The sequence below is a fragment of the Toxorhynchites rutilus genome, chromosome 3, assembly GCF_029784135.1.
Source record: "Toxorhynchites rutilus septentrionalis strain SRP chromosome 3, ASM2978413v1, whole genome shotgun sequence".
NCBI lineage: Eukaryota > Metazoa > Arthropoda > Insecta > Diptera > Culicidae > Toxorhynchites > Toxorhynchites rutilus.
This window is the reverse complement of record NC_073746.1, coordinates 192,530,879-192,550,655: the sequence shown is the minus strand read 5'-3', so window position 1 is coordinate 192,550,655 and position 19,777 is coordinate 192,530,879. Positions and strand designations below refer to the sequence as shown.

At 40.5% G+C, this 19,777-nt stretch overlaps 1 protein-coding gene across 2 annotated transcripts in view; it reads left to right on the top strand.

The window, feature by feature from the left end:
• Positions 1-19,777, top strand: part of LOC129777062 (uncharacterized) — a 71,992-nt gene that overhangs the window by 40,886 nt on the left and 11,329 nt on the right. For both annotated transcript variants that reach the window (XM_055783119.1, XM_055783118.1), the window contains 2 exons: positions 3,489-3,686; positions 3,744-3,911. In XM_055783119.1, the coding sequence (XP_055639094.1) occupies positions 3,489-3,686; positions 3,744-3,911 (366 nt within the window). The remainder of the gene's footprint in view (positions 1-3,488; positions 3,687-3,743; positions 3,912-19,777) is intronic.

The following is a 19,777-nucleotide window of genomic DNA, read 5'->3' as shown; positions in this document are numbered from 1 at the left end:
TTCACCTCCGGGGTCGGACAAGATTAAATTCAACTTGTTGAAGAATCTTCCCGACTTGGCAAAACAGCGTTTGCTGAACTTGTTCAACAAGTTTCTGGAGCTGAATATTGTCCCGCATGACTGGAGACAAGTGAGAGTGATAGCCATACGGAAACCCAACAAGCCGGCTTGCGATCACAACTCGTATAGGCCGATTGCAATGTTATCCTGTATTCGTAAATTGTTAGAGAAAATGATTCTACGTTTGGACAAGTGGGTCGAAACGAACAATTTGCTGTCAAATACGCAGTTTGGCTTCCGCCGAGGTAAAGGGACAAATGATTGTCTCGCGCTGCTATCTTCTGAAATCCAAATCGCATTTGCTCGCAAAGAACAAATGGCTTCCGTTTTTCTCGATATCAAAGGGGCATTCAGTTTCCATGGAAATTCTCTCAGAGAAGCTTCATAATCGTGGACTTTCACTAATTCTTAACAATTTCCTGTACAATTTACTGTCAGAAAAGCACATGATTTTCTCTCATGGCAGCTCGAAATCTTCTCGTTACAGTTTTATGGGCCTACCACAAGGCTCCTGCCTAAGCCCCCTCTTGTACAGTTTTTACGTCAATGATATGGATGATTGTCTAACTAGAGACTGCACGCTGAGACAACTTGCAGACGATGGAGTTATTTCCATCACGGGTACTAATCCCGTCGTTCTGCAAAAGTCGTTGCAAGATACCCTGAACAATCTGTTCACGTGGGCCCTCAAGCTGGGTATCGAATTCTCTACGGAGAAAACTGAAATGGTCGTTTTTTCTACGAAGCACGAACCCGCCCAATTCCAGCTTCACCTATCCGGCAAAACGATCCAACACTCTATGTTTTTCAAATACCTGGGTGTATATTTTGATTCTAAGTGTACCTGGGGGAGACACATTGCGTATTTGAAACAGAAATGCCAGCAAAGAATCAATTTTCTCCAAACAATTACCGGAACATGGTGGGGTGCCCATCCAGGAGACCTCATTCAGTTGTACAAAACAACGATATTATCAGTGTTAGAATATGGCAGTTTTTGCTTCCGATCAGCTGCCAGGATTCATATTCTCAAGCTGGAGAGAATACAATATCGTTGCTTGCGTATAGCCATGGGGTGTTTGCATTCGACACATACGATGAGTCTCGAAGTTTTGGCAGGAGTACCCCCGCTTACTCTTCGGTTCACAGAATTATCCTACAGATTTCTCATCCGTTCTAAGTTCATGAATCCATTGGTAATTGATAACTTCGAAAATCTATTCCAACTGACTCCTCAGTCAAGTTTTATGTCTTTATACCCTTCACCAGGCATCTCCAACCAAGTTTGCTTCCCTTACTTCTGCAATTCCTCTGTCATTTTTGATCTGTCCATGCGACAAAAAATCCATGGAATCCCAGATCACCTACGCTCTGATTCTATTCCGCCGATATTTTCGGCAGAATATGGGAAAGTTGGATCTGATAAAATGTTCTTTACTGATGGTTCATTCATAAACGGGTCCACTGGCTTCGACATCTTCAATGAAAATTCCAGTGCCTCTTTCAAACTCAAAGATCCTTGTTCCGTGTATGTCGCTGAACTGGGTGCGATATATTACGCATTAGGGATCATTGAAACATTGCCCATCGACCACTATTTTATTTTTTCAGACAGTCTCAGCTCAATAGAGGCAATCCGCTCAATGAAAGTTGATAAACGCTCATCTTATTTCCTAACAAGAATAAGACAACTATTGAGTGTTTTGGTCGAAAAATTATTCAAGATTACCTTAGCATGGGTTCCCTCTCATTGCTCGATTCCGGGGAATGAGAAAGCGGACTCGCTAGCTAAGGTGGGCGCTTTAGAAGGCACACTTTTTGAAAGGCAAATTGCTTATAATGAATTTTTCCACATTCCTCGTCAGTATACGCTCGTAAGTTGGCAGCGCATGTGGAGTGGTGATGAGTTTGGTCGTTGGTTACACACGATATCTCGGCTTATGTCCAATCACTACAACCTAAACGCGCATCTCTATCGCATTGGGCTCGCAGCAAACAATCTTTGTGATTGTGGCGATGGCTACCACGACATCGAGCATGTTGACTGGTCGTGTATCCGGTTCCATGCTGCTCGCTCTCAGCTCTCTAGAGCACTGAGAGCACAAGGCAGACAATCGGATATCCCCGTCCGGGATATCTTAGGTAGCCGTGATCCTGATCTTCTGCTTCATCTATACCTGTTCCTCAGAAACGCCGATGTCAACGTTTAATGATGTTTCCTTCGTTGTGTCCCCGTTTCATATCCCTCCTATTCGATCGATAAACTTTTACTTAGTCGCGGCAATACATACACACACTCTTTACAGATGCACGGGCCGAAGGTTGTGCAGTCCACTGATTATTCAACAAGAGCCAAAGGTTGTACCGCTCATGACAACTCTACACGAGCTGATGATTGCGCCGGCTAGTGACCATTCTATCCTGGATTCCTCGAGTCGAGAAAGACGCACCACGCTAGATATGGGGTACAGACAAGGGGGGCGTTGCTGATTAATGGTCAGTTGCATCCCAATAGGATGTTTCCCGTGTCGGGCACACTTACAGATCATCGAAGACTGCGACATACCAATTATGAGAACACTTGTAATACTAACCTCGAGTCAACCGCGAGTAATCGGTTACATATTACTAACAATCGGTTACATATTACTAACATAGTCTAAGCAAACATTGTCAAAATATTGAACTCCCGGCCCCGTTAGGCTGACGCCAATAAAATATATATTTTGGATAAAAAAAAAGGTCATTTGCATAAAAATATTCAGATTTAGATGGATTTATTTCCAAACAAGTTTCCACAAGTCATTCCCTCCTCCCCTTTTTTGAGTGCGTTACGTAATATTTGAATATTTGAATGATCCCATAAACCTCATTAGTGGCTGTTTCGAGTGGCTCTACTCTGACATGAAAGCGTTCAAAATATTATGTGATGTTATTGTTTCGTATTTTAATTCCTAGTATGTTGTGTCCATTTTGTGTGTATTAGACTATTCCCCCACATCTCACATGTACCAAAACCCCATTTTTTAAATGTTTATATGTAATTCCTTCAGTTCAGTGTTTCATGAATCAGTTGTAGACAGTTCGAGAAGCAAAACCGCACATTAAACTCATGATAGTTCCTCATTTCAACTTACCCCGCTCTACTGACAAGTTGAAACGAAACGATAACGAAATATAAATTTTGGGCTTTTGCCAGGTCAGCTAGATTCAAATAGGCAATCTTTCGTATGAAGTTAAATAATAGCAATTAACACCATTAATATGTATTTTATTCCAGTTTAAACATTTATCCCTCTGAAAATACGATGTTTAAACGCTCAGAGCAAGTAGCTTAAGATAAATGTTAAATTACAGTAGTTACATAGAACAGAGAGCAACTAATCCACAGGCTAAATATTGACTGTTAAATTCATTTCTACTTTCAGAATTGGCTGGAGAAAATGAGAGAATTGGTAGTAATTTGTTACTCCTTTCATAAATGTGTTTTTTTATTGCGTTTTTGTACCGATTTAGCGTCATATGAGCCTGCCACATTAAGGTTCATTAACAATTACAACTCTACGACATCTCTCTACCAACGACGAACCAACAAATTGCTTGTAACATTCAGAAACGAAAATATGGTATGTATGAATGAGTATTCGTGGATATAAGGCTAACTTTTGGTTTCATTCCAATAGCTGTATGATCAAGCACAACAGACTACTAGTCGGAAGTGCCTCCTACCTAAACAAGCTTGTTCTCAACAACCAGAAATGCAATTAGAGCAAATGGTAGAACCAGCCTTTTTCGATATCTATCTATGCGACGATTGTGATGCAGAACTTTACTCGTACGATGCATATGTGGTAAGTATCTGGAATGTTCAGCCATTCCATGCCAAACCAATACAGGGTAACTTCGATATAACGTACATTTTACTTTCAAAATCGTACGTTGTATCGAATTGTATGTTATATCGAAGTATAATAAATAACTCAGAAACGTAGCTTATATTACTTCATTGTGCTGCTGTTTGAGTAAGGTTAATGAATAAATTCTACTAGAAGAAGAAGTCAACCTTTCTCATGATGTTTCCCTTCGTACTGTTGATTAAAGTTTGATTCATTTAGAATCCGGAATCACAAAAGTTGTTTTTCGGGATTGGTTAATGGTACAACACAAGCTTTAGTATCAAAATACAGATAATTTATTGTTCTTTCTTTTTTCTCATAACTTTTTGAACTACCGAACTGATTCAGACGACCAACATACCAAATTAAAGTCAATTATTAGGTTGGTTGGTTAGTTCCCAATTATTAGCCTCTACAATTATTAGCACTTCTTTGAAAAAAAAAATTACAATTGCAGAAAAGCCGGATTTTGTTTTTGTAATTGTTTTTTTTTCATCGTTCGTACAACGTAAACCAAGCGCCAAACAAGCGTTCGCCATAGCATGCATACAGAGCCATACATTGGTGGCTTGAAACTACTAGGAATATAAATACTTCTCATCATTTTACGCTTTTCTCAAAAGAAACGCTTCTGTTAATATTACTGGCATCGAAAAAAGTTGCATTACTTTCTCATGCTCGAGAGAAGCGCAGCTGTCACCCTTAGTGGAGGAAGTTTTGCTACTGGCAAGCGAAACCTAATCACATACAAAATTCCAGAACGTCATTCACTTTCTTGGTGACTAAACAAGTGAAATAAACTCTTTTTGTAAATAACAACCTTTTCGAGTAGTAGCAGTAGCAATGCTTCATTATGGTCAATATTAGCGCAAATGCAATCCTAGTTGAAGGCTGTTTTGCGACTGGCACGCGAACCCAAATAACTTATAACATTCCAGTAAGACATTCAAGATGCTTGGTATTCCCCAAATAATTTTTTGGTGCACCTCCTTAACGCTTGCTTCGCCATAACGTCAGTTTAATGCATTGATGCATTCTCAAAGGCACCAACGAAGTCCTTATGATGACGGAAAACAAACTATGTTAACTGCTTGGAAAAAAGACTGAATTATGCCACACAGCTTGTATTCTGCTGTAACACCCATCAATGCGAATTCGCTGATGAGTTTGTCAAGAGCGACCGCCTTCACCACCAGCGGGGGGAGCTTGATTTTGGTTGCTGCCTGGGTAACGGCGTTTTCATTTTCTGACTGACGCGCCGAAATCGCCTACTCCGCTGTTATTCGATGCGGTGTCCCACTCGCGAGGGCTCGGTTCAGTGCAAGCGCTTTTCACTGCACCAACATCGCGTGCATCATTAGATGGCGCTTGCCTCGAAATTTTATTGCCCCTGGCAATGCGTTCGTTTTTTGCAGGGCTCGAGCCTGCATTCCTCTTCTTCTTACTCATCACACACTACGCGAAGCGTCCAATTTATGACGCGGAAAAAAACACACGATACGAATAACGCGAAAAACAGAAAAACCAAACGACGATATCCAAGTTGGATTACCACTGGTGGGGTCCAATCTTAGATCGAAGCGCAGCGAAAGCAAAGTGAACTGGATTGCTCAACAATCCGATGTCGAATGAAAGTTTGTCTTAGCGAGATCCACTGTTTATACTCTAGGCAAGTATTCCCCTTCATTCTTCTACTTTTCCTTTGCTCACGGAGACTTTGAATCCTACGATTTCCCCTCCGTTGGTTGCCGATAAGTTGCTCGTTATTGACAGCTCAGTTCGGGAAAGCACACAAATGGATAGAACAAATGTATGGGAAAATGGAAACGCTTAAAGTTTTCATGAATTTTAACCATTTACAAACCAGGGGATTCTAATGTTTAGCACATTAAACAAATCTTACGGAATTTCCGATTCCTTTAGTATGTAAATCGCCAAAATCCGTTCGCGGCAAAAATAGTTATTAACGTTAACTTTATTTCATAAAAACGTGACCTGATTTCTGATTTGGCACCCTTAATGAAAGACGTAGTTCTACGTCAAAAAGTCATCAATAAATTGTTCACGATTTATCTGTCATCCAGCTTTCGACCAGACCGTTGGTAAGGCTTCCCAAATGGCCTTTCATTTGTGTGCTTTTCCAAACAGAGCTGTCAATAACGAGCAACGAAGGGGAAATCGTAAGATGTAAAGTCTCCGTGAACAAAGGAAAAGAAGAAGAACGAAGGGGAATATTTGCCTAGAGTATAAACAGTGGATCTCGCTGAGGCAAGCTTTCATTCTTCGTGAGGAAATCGACTAAACAACATCGTTGCTGGGCGGGCTGGGCGGTGAGGGATAGAATGCCTTTCTCAAGGCAATGGGGGTGGAAGAGTGATATTATGGATAAAATAAAATTTTCCAAGGGCCTTTTTGAAGGATAGAGACGAATGAACTGAAGAAGTCTCAAGCAAGGAAGAAAGGCAAACTTTCAGTATCGTTCTGTATTCAAAGCAATGAATATCGCTTCCTTCTTCCTCGCTGATGTCTCTGGCATTGCAATCATTGCATCAAACTGACGTCATTGCATTAAGGTTCTGAGCTACACAATTGTGTGGGGAATCATCAAGCTAGGGTTTAGTCTAGTTTTGGCCTTTTGGTGTGGCCAAATTGGCCTTTTTTAAGACTAAAGTCTGAGATCATCAAATCAATAAATCCGAACATGTTTCGAAATTCACAGAATCTCTCTTTCAGTAAAACATTATAAAAATCACTTTATTACGGATATTATTTTAGAATGCATCAAAATTTTGAAAATTACTCTTTAGTTAAAAGTTTTTTAGTCCTGAAAAGGGCCGACGAGTTTGCGTGATTCTGTAGAAGCAATGGGGTATTCATCATTCATTCTTGTTCTCGCGAGAACACTACATGAAAATTGTGTCTTTTTTTGCCAATGCACGTAGCACACTCAGTATCGCGAATATTCTTCTCGTGCTATGCTATTATATATTTGTTCTCCTACCCAGTGTTCGGATATCGTTCAAATGGAATGATACATGTGTCATGCAAGTAGCCTCTCACGAACATATAACCAAATATAAGTGGATCATTCAGATACTTGTATGAATGACAGTAATCACTTCTGTTACACTAAATGATTAAGGTGAAGGTGGAAGCTAGCCATTGTAGTAGTATAGGTAAAACCACGTGTAAAAATGGGGTAATAGTGTTTGTGAGAGAAGAGCAAAGCACATGTAAATAGATCAATTCACTTATCAGACTGTGTGGCGCTTCATTGACACGAGTCTTTGAATACATTTGAAAAAAAAAATAACAATTCAATACTGAAATTAAATGTATGAACGATATGTTCTGATGAACCATGCCAATTGCAAACATAAATATATAGAAGGGGTATTTTTGCATATGAAGTAAAATTCTGATTATACGCGAGCGTAACATGTGCAAATTTATAACACATGCGAATTGGGGCTCTTTTGATATTAACAAGTTCTACCGCATAGTAACTCGATGCTGATATTTTCCTTCGTTGGTCGTATTGTTTTCACATATTCACGTTGGAGAACCTTAACCCTTCTCTTCGTTGGCTGAGACATTTTGATTGAATGTAATACTTTTCCGTTTATTGTTTTTGAAAGCATAGGCAGCCGTGGCAGTGTTCCGAGCTCTGCAATACAATTTTCTTACCCAATATTAAAGTTGCAAAAACTTACATTATAGACCCATTAAACGTAAAAATAATGATTGTATTGATATCAACACTATTTTATTCTATGGATTTTCATGACATGAAAGGCTATGACTCAGGAATAACATTTTATTGAGTGGTTTTGATAGCTGTTTCGATGATGTTGTCTAGCATCAGTGTCGAAAAAATAACGATGCATTCACCAATACAAACAAAACCATTGCCGAAGATTGAAAAATGAAAATTTAACTTTCAGAGCACTTGCTCGAGTTTTCCGACGTTTTTCACTATACAGTGCGAGAGCAGATGAAAATTTAATATCTTGTGAGTAATCGATTAGATTTTGGTTGATATTACTTCATGGGAAGTGTGCGAAAACGATCATTTTCTTCACATAGTTTCGCGCAATTATTGATTTTCGGGCGAGGGGTGAGGGACGGAGATGAAAGAAATGAGCGCCATTGTGGCAGCCATTTGTGGCTAGCTTCCACCTTCACCTTAAACAAAGAGATGAACGAAGATTGTTGATTGCATATCCGAGCTGTACCAAACATTGTACACAATTTTCGAAGCCTGCATACAAGTTTGAATCGCATGTATCGTCCCGTTCTACTACACTGGTGGAAATATATATAACGTCATCCCTGTTATAGTGCTTTTTTGCAAAGTTCTCGATCAAAGATATTTTGTTATTGAATTTTTAGAATCTTAGAACGATTACCTATCATTTGGTTCCGGTTGAGCAATTGAATTAAAGGGCTATGCATAAAGTGTTGATTTATTTCGTTATTTTTAGGTGGAAATAAATATAACACCACTTTGAAAATAAGTATTTATTCACTTTATTTCCAGTCTGAAATCGAAACAAATGTAATTAGTAGTGTGTTGTTTCGCCTTTCTTCACAATAACCTCTTGCAGCCTCCTTGGCATAGACTGAATGAGGGATTTTACCGTGTTCGGAGTAATTTTAGCCCACTCGTTGATGATAGTTTTTTTCAGCTTTCTTGCCCTGTGCAAATATATTGGCTGACAAAATTCCCCAAGCATTCTCAATGGGATTTAAGTCCGGACTACACGGTGGCCAATCAAGAACAGGAATGTTATGGGCCGTTAGAAAGTTTTTGGTGTTACTTGCTGCATGACATAAAGCGTTATCTTGCTGAAAAATAGCATTTTCGTCCATAACGTCTTCTATAAAAGGAATCAAAACCTCCTCCAGCAGTTCGCAGTACTTCTCGGAATTAATTCTTGTTGGTATGAAGCAGATTGGAGTTTTCCCAGCGTCACTGATGCCTGCCCAAACCATTACGGTTCCTCCTCCGAAGTTGCGAGATTCTCTTGTTGATTTTTTCTTCCGTTTATCTTGCCAACAGTCAGTAGAACCGTCGGGACCGTCCGAATTAAACTTTTTCTCATCGCTGAAAACCACTCTAGACCACTTTTCATCCCAGAATTGGAATTTCTCGGCTAAATTCTGTCGTGCCTTCTTATGCCGAGGAAGAAGTCGCGGTACAGGTACGGATTTCCTGTACGAAAGGTTCGCGTCGGAGCTTAGAACTTGACGGATACGACGACTGGTTACTGGAATATTCATGTCATCTTTTATTTTTTTTATGAAAGTTTAGACTCAACAGCGAGGCGCTTGATATGTCGTTTGTCCCTATCTGTTAAGCGAGGACGTCGTCCGGGACGCTTCTTTGTGGCGTACTGAGCACCCAACCGGATATAGTTTGTCACGGCATCTCTGCTCCTTCCAATTCTACGCGCTATCTCGCGGAGAGAAAATCCTTCATCCTTCAAAACATCGATTTTACCACGCTCCTTCTCCGTTAAAATCGTTCCCTTCGGCATGTCCTTGAAAATTGGAAAAATATATTACTTAAATTTTGCCTATGCTTTTTTCAATTTGCTAACAACCTTTAATTGACTTGACTCCCAGTTATTTTCAAATTACACTAACGTTAAGCGTCAGTAAACGAGCTAAGCTAAGTAAACGACATGGTGGCGTTATGAATATTTCCATCTCAAAATACACAAAACAAATGCTCTTTGCTCACACACACAGTTAAAGCTCAAAAAGTGGACTACCAACGTTGACTTGATCAAAAAATAATTAGAAAAAGACGGGTGGGTAATGTCGGGGACATAACCGGAGTGACGTAGGACTATGCAAAGGGGACAGCTTTTGTTAAATATATATTTTAAATATATTGTTTTATTTTCTTCACCTACGTGAATACCTACCTATCTACCTGAAAAATGGATTGGTTTACTGTTTACTCTTTATGAATATGTTAATGGTTCTGAAAAGAACCTTTGGTGTTGTGTTTTTGTTATCACTCGATATTCCCATCTTGTTCGGCTAAACCTTCCTGTTTAGCGATTTGTTGTCACTCGCCACAGCTTTCACAGTTGGAAAATTTCTTCCCATCCAGCTTGTGACATATTTTACAGTAAATTACATTCAATGGCACGTCGCATTATCACCACTCAGTGCCGGATTGGAGGTAATTTTAACCTGTAATTGAACATTTGCGATGACAGTGGTACAGTGTCGACTTTCAATGTGGGATCATAATTTGGATCTCTATGTTTACAAAAATGTCCAACTAAATAAGTCACATTACATGTCCGTCCAATTAGCTAAATGTCGAACTAATTGTAGATTACTGTACTTTCAATCTGGAAACAATTTAGGAATTGGTGAAAATTGAATAATCAGGAAAGTCCCCAACTATCAATAAGCTCAGAACAACTGCCAAATTCACATACTCATCAAATCCTGGCAAACAAATTATGAAAACATCAATTTGTGTTTTATTATTATTTTGGATAATGTTTTAGAAAGCATTGAACTTTATTTCCTAAACTCTTTTTTGGAAGGTTTAATGGCCCTGAAAAGCGCCTTGTTTTATGGAATGATTCCAATTTAGAAAACTTAGTACTCGTGGTTTTGAAAAAAACCATTTCGAACGCCCTCGATGCCGCCTTGTTCTGGATTTGCCACCAAAGCAGTTTGTATAAAGAACAAACTTTTTTCTTCTGCTACCTGATGCCGTTTTGCGATTGCGTTTGCCACTCGCCATTCGCTGCAACTGCTTGTTGTCTTGATATCCGCCGAACCGAATGTGTTATGTTCCGAATGCAGGTTTTCTTATCGTCGCGAGCAGCTTTGCCAACCAACTCGATCACTCCGGCGGCCGAAACTATATAACGCCGGCTAGGTGGACTGGTACACAGGTACTAACGCGCTCGACCTAGCTACCTTTTCCGGTGCAATTGGCGGATACACCTACGGGAAATTGCAGACCACCACGGTTCGAGCGGGATTTTGCCTTTCCCTTCACTTTTCCTCCTTTGCCATATCCAACCATGGCTGCTTGTGTTGGTTTGTTGATGTGAGGTGATGCGAAACGATGTGGTGTACGGTTCGGATGAGAATGATCTTTACGGCAGCGGAGAGGGGATTTTTAAGCTGACTGGCTGGCTCGAGAATTACGCATGTGTGAGACTGCGACCAATGTTTCCCTCATTTTTTTCTTTTTCCTTTCCAATCGTGCTTCATTCTATTTCGCTGCTGCTCTGGTTGCCCGTTTTGGTCGGTACGATTTGAGGAGCACAAAATGGACCAATCAAAAATGGGCACATAGTGTATTTGGACAATGCTTGATATTTCACAATTATTCAATTATTTATCTCAAGAAAAATGAAATGTTATTCGTTATGATGCGTAGATATATTTCCTATCAATTGATGCAAAAACCTTTGCGATCTATTGAGAAATGCTCGAGTTATAAGCGTTCCAAATCTTGCATTTTTTCCTACTTGTTCAGTGCCTAGATTTCCATTTCACCCCCTATATCTTCCGGTTAGACGTAGTCCTACGTCAAAAAATTGCACAATATCAGTGTCGGTCCTAGCTCCCAAAGATACTTATTGCATGAATAGAAATTAGTCAGAAATTCGTATTTTGTAAATCGATAGAATCTTATCGAACATCAACGAATTTCAGATTTTGAAATATTTCCCAAAGTGAAACACCAGAAAAGCAACAAGCAAACCAAACAGCTCGAAAAATTATGCCGACAATTTCCACCCGACTATAACAGCAAAATAGAGCTAACCAGCAAAGTTCTGTTCCACTTGATTTACATAATAGGGGCCAATATTTAGTTTTAGAAATTTCTAATTTCTCATTCGTCACTATTCATGGCTATATTTCTCGAAAGAAATCTGCACAATTGATTCACATTACTTATCATAGTTTTAAAATTAAAATACTAATACTGAATTCAAACTCGCATTCGCAGTCTTCAAATTTCGCTTCCCCAAAAAATTAGTTTATATTTATTTTCAAACCTTATGCCAGCTGTTTCCAGTATTTTCAATGGTCATTTGACAAATGATATTCCTAGAGAAAAAATTGTTGAAAATGATCCTAGTGACAATTTTTTGCTTTATTACAAGTTATGGTCGAACAACTGGATATTAAATAACTAACAATCTGAAAGAAAATATTAGAACCGAAACTATTATGAAGAATCTACTCTACTCTACTGATATGTTTTATTAAGGTTAGCATAAACACCTTATAAAATATTTACGGCAAAAGGTGGGATTATATATTTAATCCATTGAGTTTGGAGGTGACGCTATCCTAGGCCAGCTGGCGGGCGACAGGTAGACCGCGGACTACCGTTTGGCCATCCCTGTACTATAGCGAAAACCATTGCACAGACAAGTGCAGAGTGAGAAGTGATACAAGAAAAATTACGTCATCATTCGGTCACCATTTGCAGAGAGCAGCGAATGGGAAAAGAGCTAAAACGAGAGAGTTTTGATTCTCATTGGAGCGGTGTTGCTTGTAAATTCAAGTCTGGACAGCGAAAGCAATCGGTCGTTTACTTCCGTGTTCCCGTAATCGTGATCGAGTGCCGTAAACTGTAATTTATTTTCCCTCGCCCTGGTGATTTTATTTATCACGCGTTTTCCGTGGACTTGTGGACATTGTGTTCATCCTCCCATACAGCGAGTGGAGAAGCCTCGACAAGGTCTGCCAAAGTGGCTGGCTTCCATTTCTCGACAATTCATCGCCATTGACATTGGAGTCGGACACGATGGTCAGTTGCACGCACACAGTGCTCGTGTGAAAAAACGCGTTTGTTGAGATTGTTGTCGACAATAGGTTCATCTCAGAATATCACACATATGTGCCCTGCCATAACGTAGACATTGATTGATTGAATGATCTCGGCTATCCGTTGGGATGAGTGTCTGAATGGGTGCACCATCGACGAGGCTGTTGCCAATTTCTATCAACGAGTGTTTGCAATAGTCCGTGATAACGTCCCAATGAAAAAACGACGCCGATGCTGTAGGAAGAGACACCCGTGGTGGAACAACACGCTGCAGCATCTACGAAATCGTCTTCGCAAAGCCAGGAAACGTTATTTTCGGTCGAGGAGCGAACTGTGCAAGGTTGAGCTACGTGACTTAGAGAGCGAATATAATTCTTTACATGCGCGATGCTTTAATAACTACATTCATCGCCCAGAAGACAGTATCAAACAAGATCCCAAATCGTTCTGGTCGTACGTGAAAAGTCGAAAGCAGGCAAATGGAATTCCTCATAATGTCTTCTACAATGGGATTTCAGCCGAGACCCCACTCGCCTCGGCAAACTTGTTTTCTTCTTTCTTCAGCAGTGTGCTGAGTAAAAACCGAACACCTTCGTCTGAAGCGTATCTAGACAGTTTGCCTCGATATGATTTGAATATGGCGTCTTTCAACTTTTCTGTCGGCGATGTGCTGGGCAAACTGCAGGAACTAGACGCTACCAATGGCGCGGGACCAGACCGACTATCTCCGCTTTTTATCAAAAATTGCGCCGACTCGCTTACCGCCCCCACTACCATCCTCTTCAATCGTTCCATTAAGGAGGGTATTTTCCCAAGTTTGTGGAAAACTGCTGCTGTCACTCCCATACATAAATCTGGCAGTATACACGACGTCGAGAACTACCGTGGCATCTCTATTTTGATTTGTTTGCCGAAAGCCTTCGGAAGTCTCATCCACGATTTGCTTCACCCGCACGTGCATCGAATCATTTCCGAGCACCAGCATGGTTTCGTACGAAAACGCTCGACCACAACAAACCTGATGGTTTATGCCTCTTCGTTGGTCGCCGCTATGGAAAAGCGTCAGCAAATTGATGCCATCTATATCGATTTCACCAAAGCGTTTGATAGAGTTCCATATTCTCTTGCGGTGGACAAATTGTGCAGAATGAGTCTACCCGCTTGGCTGACTCGCTGGATTCTTTCCTACCTCACCGAACGTCGGGCTTACGTACGCATTGATGGAGTTAACTCGGCCACTTTTGACATCACGTCCGGTGTACCTCAAGGCAGTCACCTATTCCTTCTTCTTTTTGTACTATTCGCTAACGATCTCTGCCATTCCATAAATTCTCCGAAAATAATGTACGCCGACGATCTGAAATTCTACCGTGTAGTCTCATCAGTAGTTGAGTACTGTGCCATCCAAGCTGACATTGATGCGTTACTGAACTGGTGTGAGCTAAACGGAATGGAGGTCAACACAAGAAAATGCAATATAATCTCATTCTGTCGGACAAGAAATCAAATGGTCTTTGACTACAGAATATCCACAACGAGCATCGTCAGAGTCAGCACTGTCAAGGACCTCGGTGTGCTACTCGATAGTAGGCTGAATTTTGATCAGCACATAGCAGCCACAACAGCCAAAGCATACTCGATGCTTGGCTTCGTAAAACGGAACATGCAATAGTTTAAAGATGTATATTGCCTGAAGACACTTTTGCGCGCTGGTACGCAGTGTACTGGAATATGGTGTGCTCGTGTAGGCGCTTTATCATGCTGTTCATGTGAACCGAATTGAGCGAATTCAACGAAACTTTCTTCGATATGCGCTTCGTTTGCTACCGTGGAATGAGTCTGTTCGGCTGCCACCGTACGAGCAACGTTGTGCTCTGATACACCTTCAGAGCTTGGCGAGTAGACGGATTCTATTGCAGCGGCTATTTGTTTTCGACATCTTCAACGACAACGTGGATTGCTCCATACTGTTGGGAAACATTAACATCAATATTCCGGCCAGAAAAACGCGGCGTGCAGCTTTCCTCCGTCTACCAGTGCATCGTACTATCTTTGGACAGAACAACCCGTTTGATGTATGTTGTTGCCGTTTTAACGGTGTTTAGTAATCTTGATTTTACCGTTTCCAAGAACGTATTTAAAAATAGAATAAGCTAATCTGTCTGTACGATCAATTTCGAAGACTAGTAAAATAAATAAATAAATACAGAAACGGGTTTGAATAGCGAATTTATGAAAAAGGGAAATGGCAGATTTAAAAAGCTCCCTTTCACGAAAGTTAAAATTTTGGACTGCCAACAATTAGGAAAAGTGTCTCAGGAAGAGGGAAAAACAAAATTCACGCCGTCCGACTCGTTTCGAGTAACTTTTGCTGGTTCCGCCCTCCCTGACTACTTTGTGATGGATAAATTGAGGTTACCACTGCGACTCTTCGTGTCAAAGCCCATGACTTGCAACAAATGCAAGTCAGTTGGTCACACAGCAGATTATTGCACCAACAAGAAGCGCTTTGTCACTTGCGGAGAGCAACATGTGGGGAAATCCAGCAGTGCGACTGAGCATAAGTGTCCATTTTGCGGAGCATCCCCACACGTGCTCTCGGCTTGTGAAACTTAAAAAGTCGCTGGGAGAAACAGAAGCGCTCTTTAAAGAAACGCTTGAAACGCACTCTTGCGGAAATTTTAAAGGGCGCTTCTCCACTGGCCCAACAACAACAACAACCAATATCAACACACAATACCTTTTCCACGTTGCCAGTTGACGAAATGGAAACGGAATAGCTAGCGGGGGCACACCGTTTATTTTCGAAGGGAATCCTCGGCGAAAAATGTGACTACTCCCAAAGTTCAAGAACAAGTCCCCACAGCGGACAAGCAAAATCAGGCTCCTCCTGGCTTCCGTGGGAATAGCTCACATTCGAACGAACTAGCACTCGAAGGTGCATCAAAAATCCAAACTATCCCAATTGTTCCGTCCAGCTCAACTTCCCAATCGGGAATTATAAAGTTGACTAACCTTGTGGCTCAAATCTTCACATATTTCAATGTTTCCGACTCCATCAGAACCATTGTCATCTCAATGCTTCCAGTATTAAAGACAATTTTGCAACAATTGATGCAAACATGGCCCCTCCTTGCAATGATTATCTCTCTTGATGTCTAATTCAAATAGAGAGGTCAGAGATGTCACTGTTTTACAGTGGAATTGTCGTAGATTTCTTATCCCTAAATTCGATACATTCAAATTTTTAATTCATAAGTTCAATTGTGATGTTTTTGCTCTGTCCGAAACTTGGCTTTCTTCGCGAGATGATCTCTAAAGAGTGGAAAGCCACGATTTTAATATTATACACTTGGACCGAGATGACAGATACGGAGGGGTGCTATTGGGGATCAATAAGTACCACTCATTTTTTCGAATTGACCTTCCACCTATTGGAGGGATCGAAGCTATTGCTTGTCATGCAAACATCAGAGGCAAAGACCTCTGTATTTTCAGCTTGTATTGGCCTCCGAGAGCTGCTGTTAGCCGTTAACAACTTGATGACATGTGTTCACTCCTTTCTGAGCCACGATTGATCTTGGGAGACTTCAACTCTCACGGAACTGCCTGGGGGGAACAGTACGACGACAATTGTTCATTGTTGATATATGACCTTTGTAACAGCTTCAATATGACCGTTTTGAATGGGGAAACAACTCGTGTATCTAAACCTCCTGCTAACCCAAGTGCACTTGACTTCTCGCTTCGCTCGAATTCACTATCGTTAGATCGCAAGTGGAATCTAATCCAGGACCCCAACGGTAGTGATCACTTGCCAATAAAAATCACCATTGGGTCGAATTCTTCTGAATCTATAAACATGGCATATGACCTCACAAGACACATTGGCTGGAAAAAATATGCGGACGCGATTGCTCTAGCCATCAATCCAAGAGATGGTTTACCTCCATTGGATAAGTATAACTTCATTTCTCGTTTAATCTATGACAGCGCGGTTCGCGCTCAAACGAAACCCATCCCAGGTTCCACTATTCGTCGAAGGCCTCCCAATGCATGGTGGGATAGTCAATGTTCCAAGCTTCATCAGGATAAATCGAATGCATTTAAAGTTTTTCTGAAACGTGGAACCATTGAGAATTTTCAAACTATTAAGCCCTTGAAAATCAGTTCAAAAACTTGATCAAAGAGAAAAACGTGCTTGTTGGCGAAATTTCGTGGGAGGTTTGTCATGAGAAACGTCAATGAAAAAATTATAGGAGGTTGTGTTCAAGACACGATCGCATTGTTGACGTAGAACTACGCTGTAGTTTAATTCAAGTCGTTTTTTTATAACTGCGGATATTATTTTATAATGTTACGAAAATTTTGAAATAACCATTCTACCAGTTTGGTTGCCTTGAAATGTTTTTTTTATTGTAGTATCATTTGACGATAATTGTTTGATGATTCATGCTTGTGCTCGCAGAACAATACATGCTCGAGATAAGCGTAGCTGTCATCCTTAGTGAAGAACATTTTGCTAATGGCAAGCAAAACCAAATCACATACGACATTTCAGAACGATATTTACTTTCTTGGTGACTAAGTAAACGAAATAAACTCTATCTGTTAATCTCAACAATCTCTTCTTCTTCTTCTTTTGGCTTTAAGAGGGTTTAAACTTTTCAGTACATTCGCCTCTATCAACAACATCGAAAAGAGTAGCACTGCTTCATTATGATCAAGATTAGCACCAATACAATCCTAGTTGAAAGCAGTTTTGCGACTGGCATTCGTCTGTAACCTTCAAACAGGTCCTTGGAAAACTTTACTTTATCCATAATATTACTCATCCACCTCCATTGCCTTGAGAAAGGCATTCGATCCCTCACCGTCCAGCTCGCCCAGCAATGATGTTGTTCAGTCGATTTCCTAACGAAGAATGAACGTTTGCCTCTTTTTTTTTTCACTTAAATTCTTTTTATTTCTTAATTTGGTTTACATTATAACATAATACTACATTTCAAGTGATCAACCTATGGTTCTACATCTTTAAATTATGAAAGTTTGCCTCAGCGAGATCCACTGTTTATACTCTAGGCAAATATTCTCCTTCGTTCTTCTTCTTTTCCTTTGTTCACGGAGACTTTACATCTTACGATTTCCCCTTCGTTGCTAGTCGATAAGTTGCTCGTTATATACAGCTCTGTTCGGAAAAGTACACAAATGGACAGAACAAATGTATGCGGAAATGGGAATGCTTCCAATTTTCATCAATTTAAACCGTATACAGACTATGAGATTATAATGCATAGCATATCAAACAAATCTTAGGGAATTTCCGATTCGTTTAGTATGTGAATCGCCAAAATTCGTTCGCGGTAAAAATAGTTATTAACGTTAACTTTATTTCATAAAAACGTGACCCGTTTTCTGATTTGGCACCCTTAATGGAAGACGTAGTTCTACGACAAAAATAATGGAAATTTCACAAAATAGGTGCGATCTTGATTCCGAGTTTTCGATGGTAGAATTTGCTCTTGCTCTCCTTTCATGTAACAATTCTGCTCCGGGATCGGATAGAATTAAGTTCAACTTGCTAAAAAAAACCTCCCTGATGTGACAAAACATCGCTTGTTGAATACGTTCAATCGGTTTCTGGAGCATAATATTGTTTCAGATGATTGGGGACAAGTACGAGTTATAGCTATTCAAAAACCCGGAAAGCCCGCGTCCGATTTCAACTCGTACCGCCCAATAGCAATGCTGTTTTGTATACGGAAATTGTTGGAGAAAATGATCTTGTTTCGCTTTGATCGACGGGTTGAAACGCCTGACCTACTCTCAGATACACAATATGGGTTCCACAGGGGAAACGGGACAAATGATTGTCTTGCGTTACTTTCTTCAGAAATTCAAATGGCTTACACCAAAAAAAAACAAATGGCTTCAGTATTCTTGGACATAAAGCTGTTTCTGTGTTTGTTTGTTGATTCTGTTTCAATAGAGGTTTTGTCAGACAAATTACACTCTCGGGGTCTGCCGCCTCTTTTGAATAATATGTTATACAACTTGCTTTGTGAGAAACATTTGAACTTTTCTCACGGAGATTTGGCAGTAAGTCGGTTCTCTCACATGGGCCTCCCTCAGGGCTCATGTTTAAGCCCCCTTTTGTACAACTTCTATTAAACGACATCGACAATTGTCTTACACAAAATTGCAGCATAAGACAACTTGCAGATGATGGAGTGGTGTCTGTCGTAGGATCAAACGAATCCGACTTGCAAGAACCCTTACAAGAACCAGACCCCAAGAACCCTTGGGGTCTGGTTCGACTCCAAATGTACTTGGGGGCCCATATTAGGTATCTGAGTAAAAATTGTCAGCGAAGAATAAACTTGCTCCGTACAATTACCGGCACCTGGTGGGGAACCCATCCCGAAGATCTTATAGTGTTGTATCTAACAACTATTCCCTCAGTGTGAAGTATGGCAGTTTCTGTTTTCAATCTGCTGTCAAAACACACCTCATTAAACTCGAACAAATTAGTATCTTTGTCTCCGTATTGCGTTGGGATGTATGCCCTCGACGCATACCATGAGTCTCGAGGTTTTGGCAGGCGTACTCCCACTAAAAGATCGCTTCAATTTCTTATCTCTTCGGTTCCTCATCCGGTGTAAGGTTATGAACCCATTGGTGATAGGAAATTTTGAGCAGCTGATCGAGCTAAATTTTAATTCTGGATTCATGAGTACATACTAGTACTAGCGTCATTTATAAATAATTAGTTGACATTTCTTAAGCCAAATAACACGCCTTCAATGTATTCCGAGGGGCAAGCTCTAGAATACGCGTGACCACAGCGCAAGTCGAAGGAAATTTCTTTGACGAAAAATCCCCGTCCAGAACGGGAATCGAACCCGAACACCCGGCATGATAATGTGAGACTAGCCACTAACCACTAACCAGTCGGTCACGGGTGCACCTGTTGAATGAAGATAATAATTGTCGG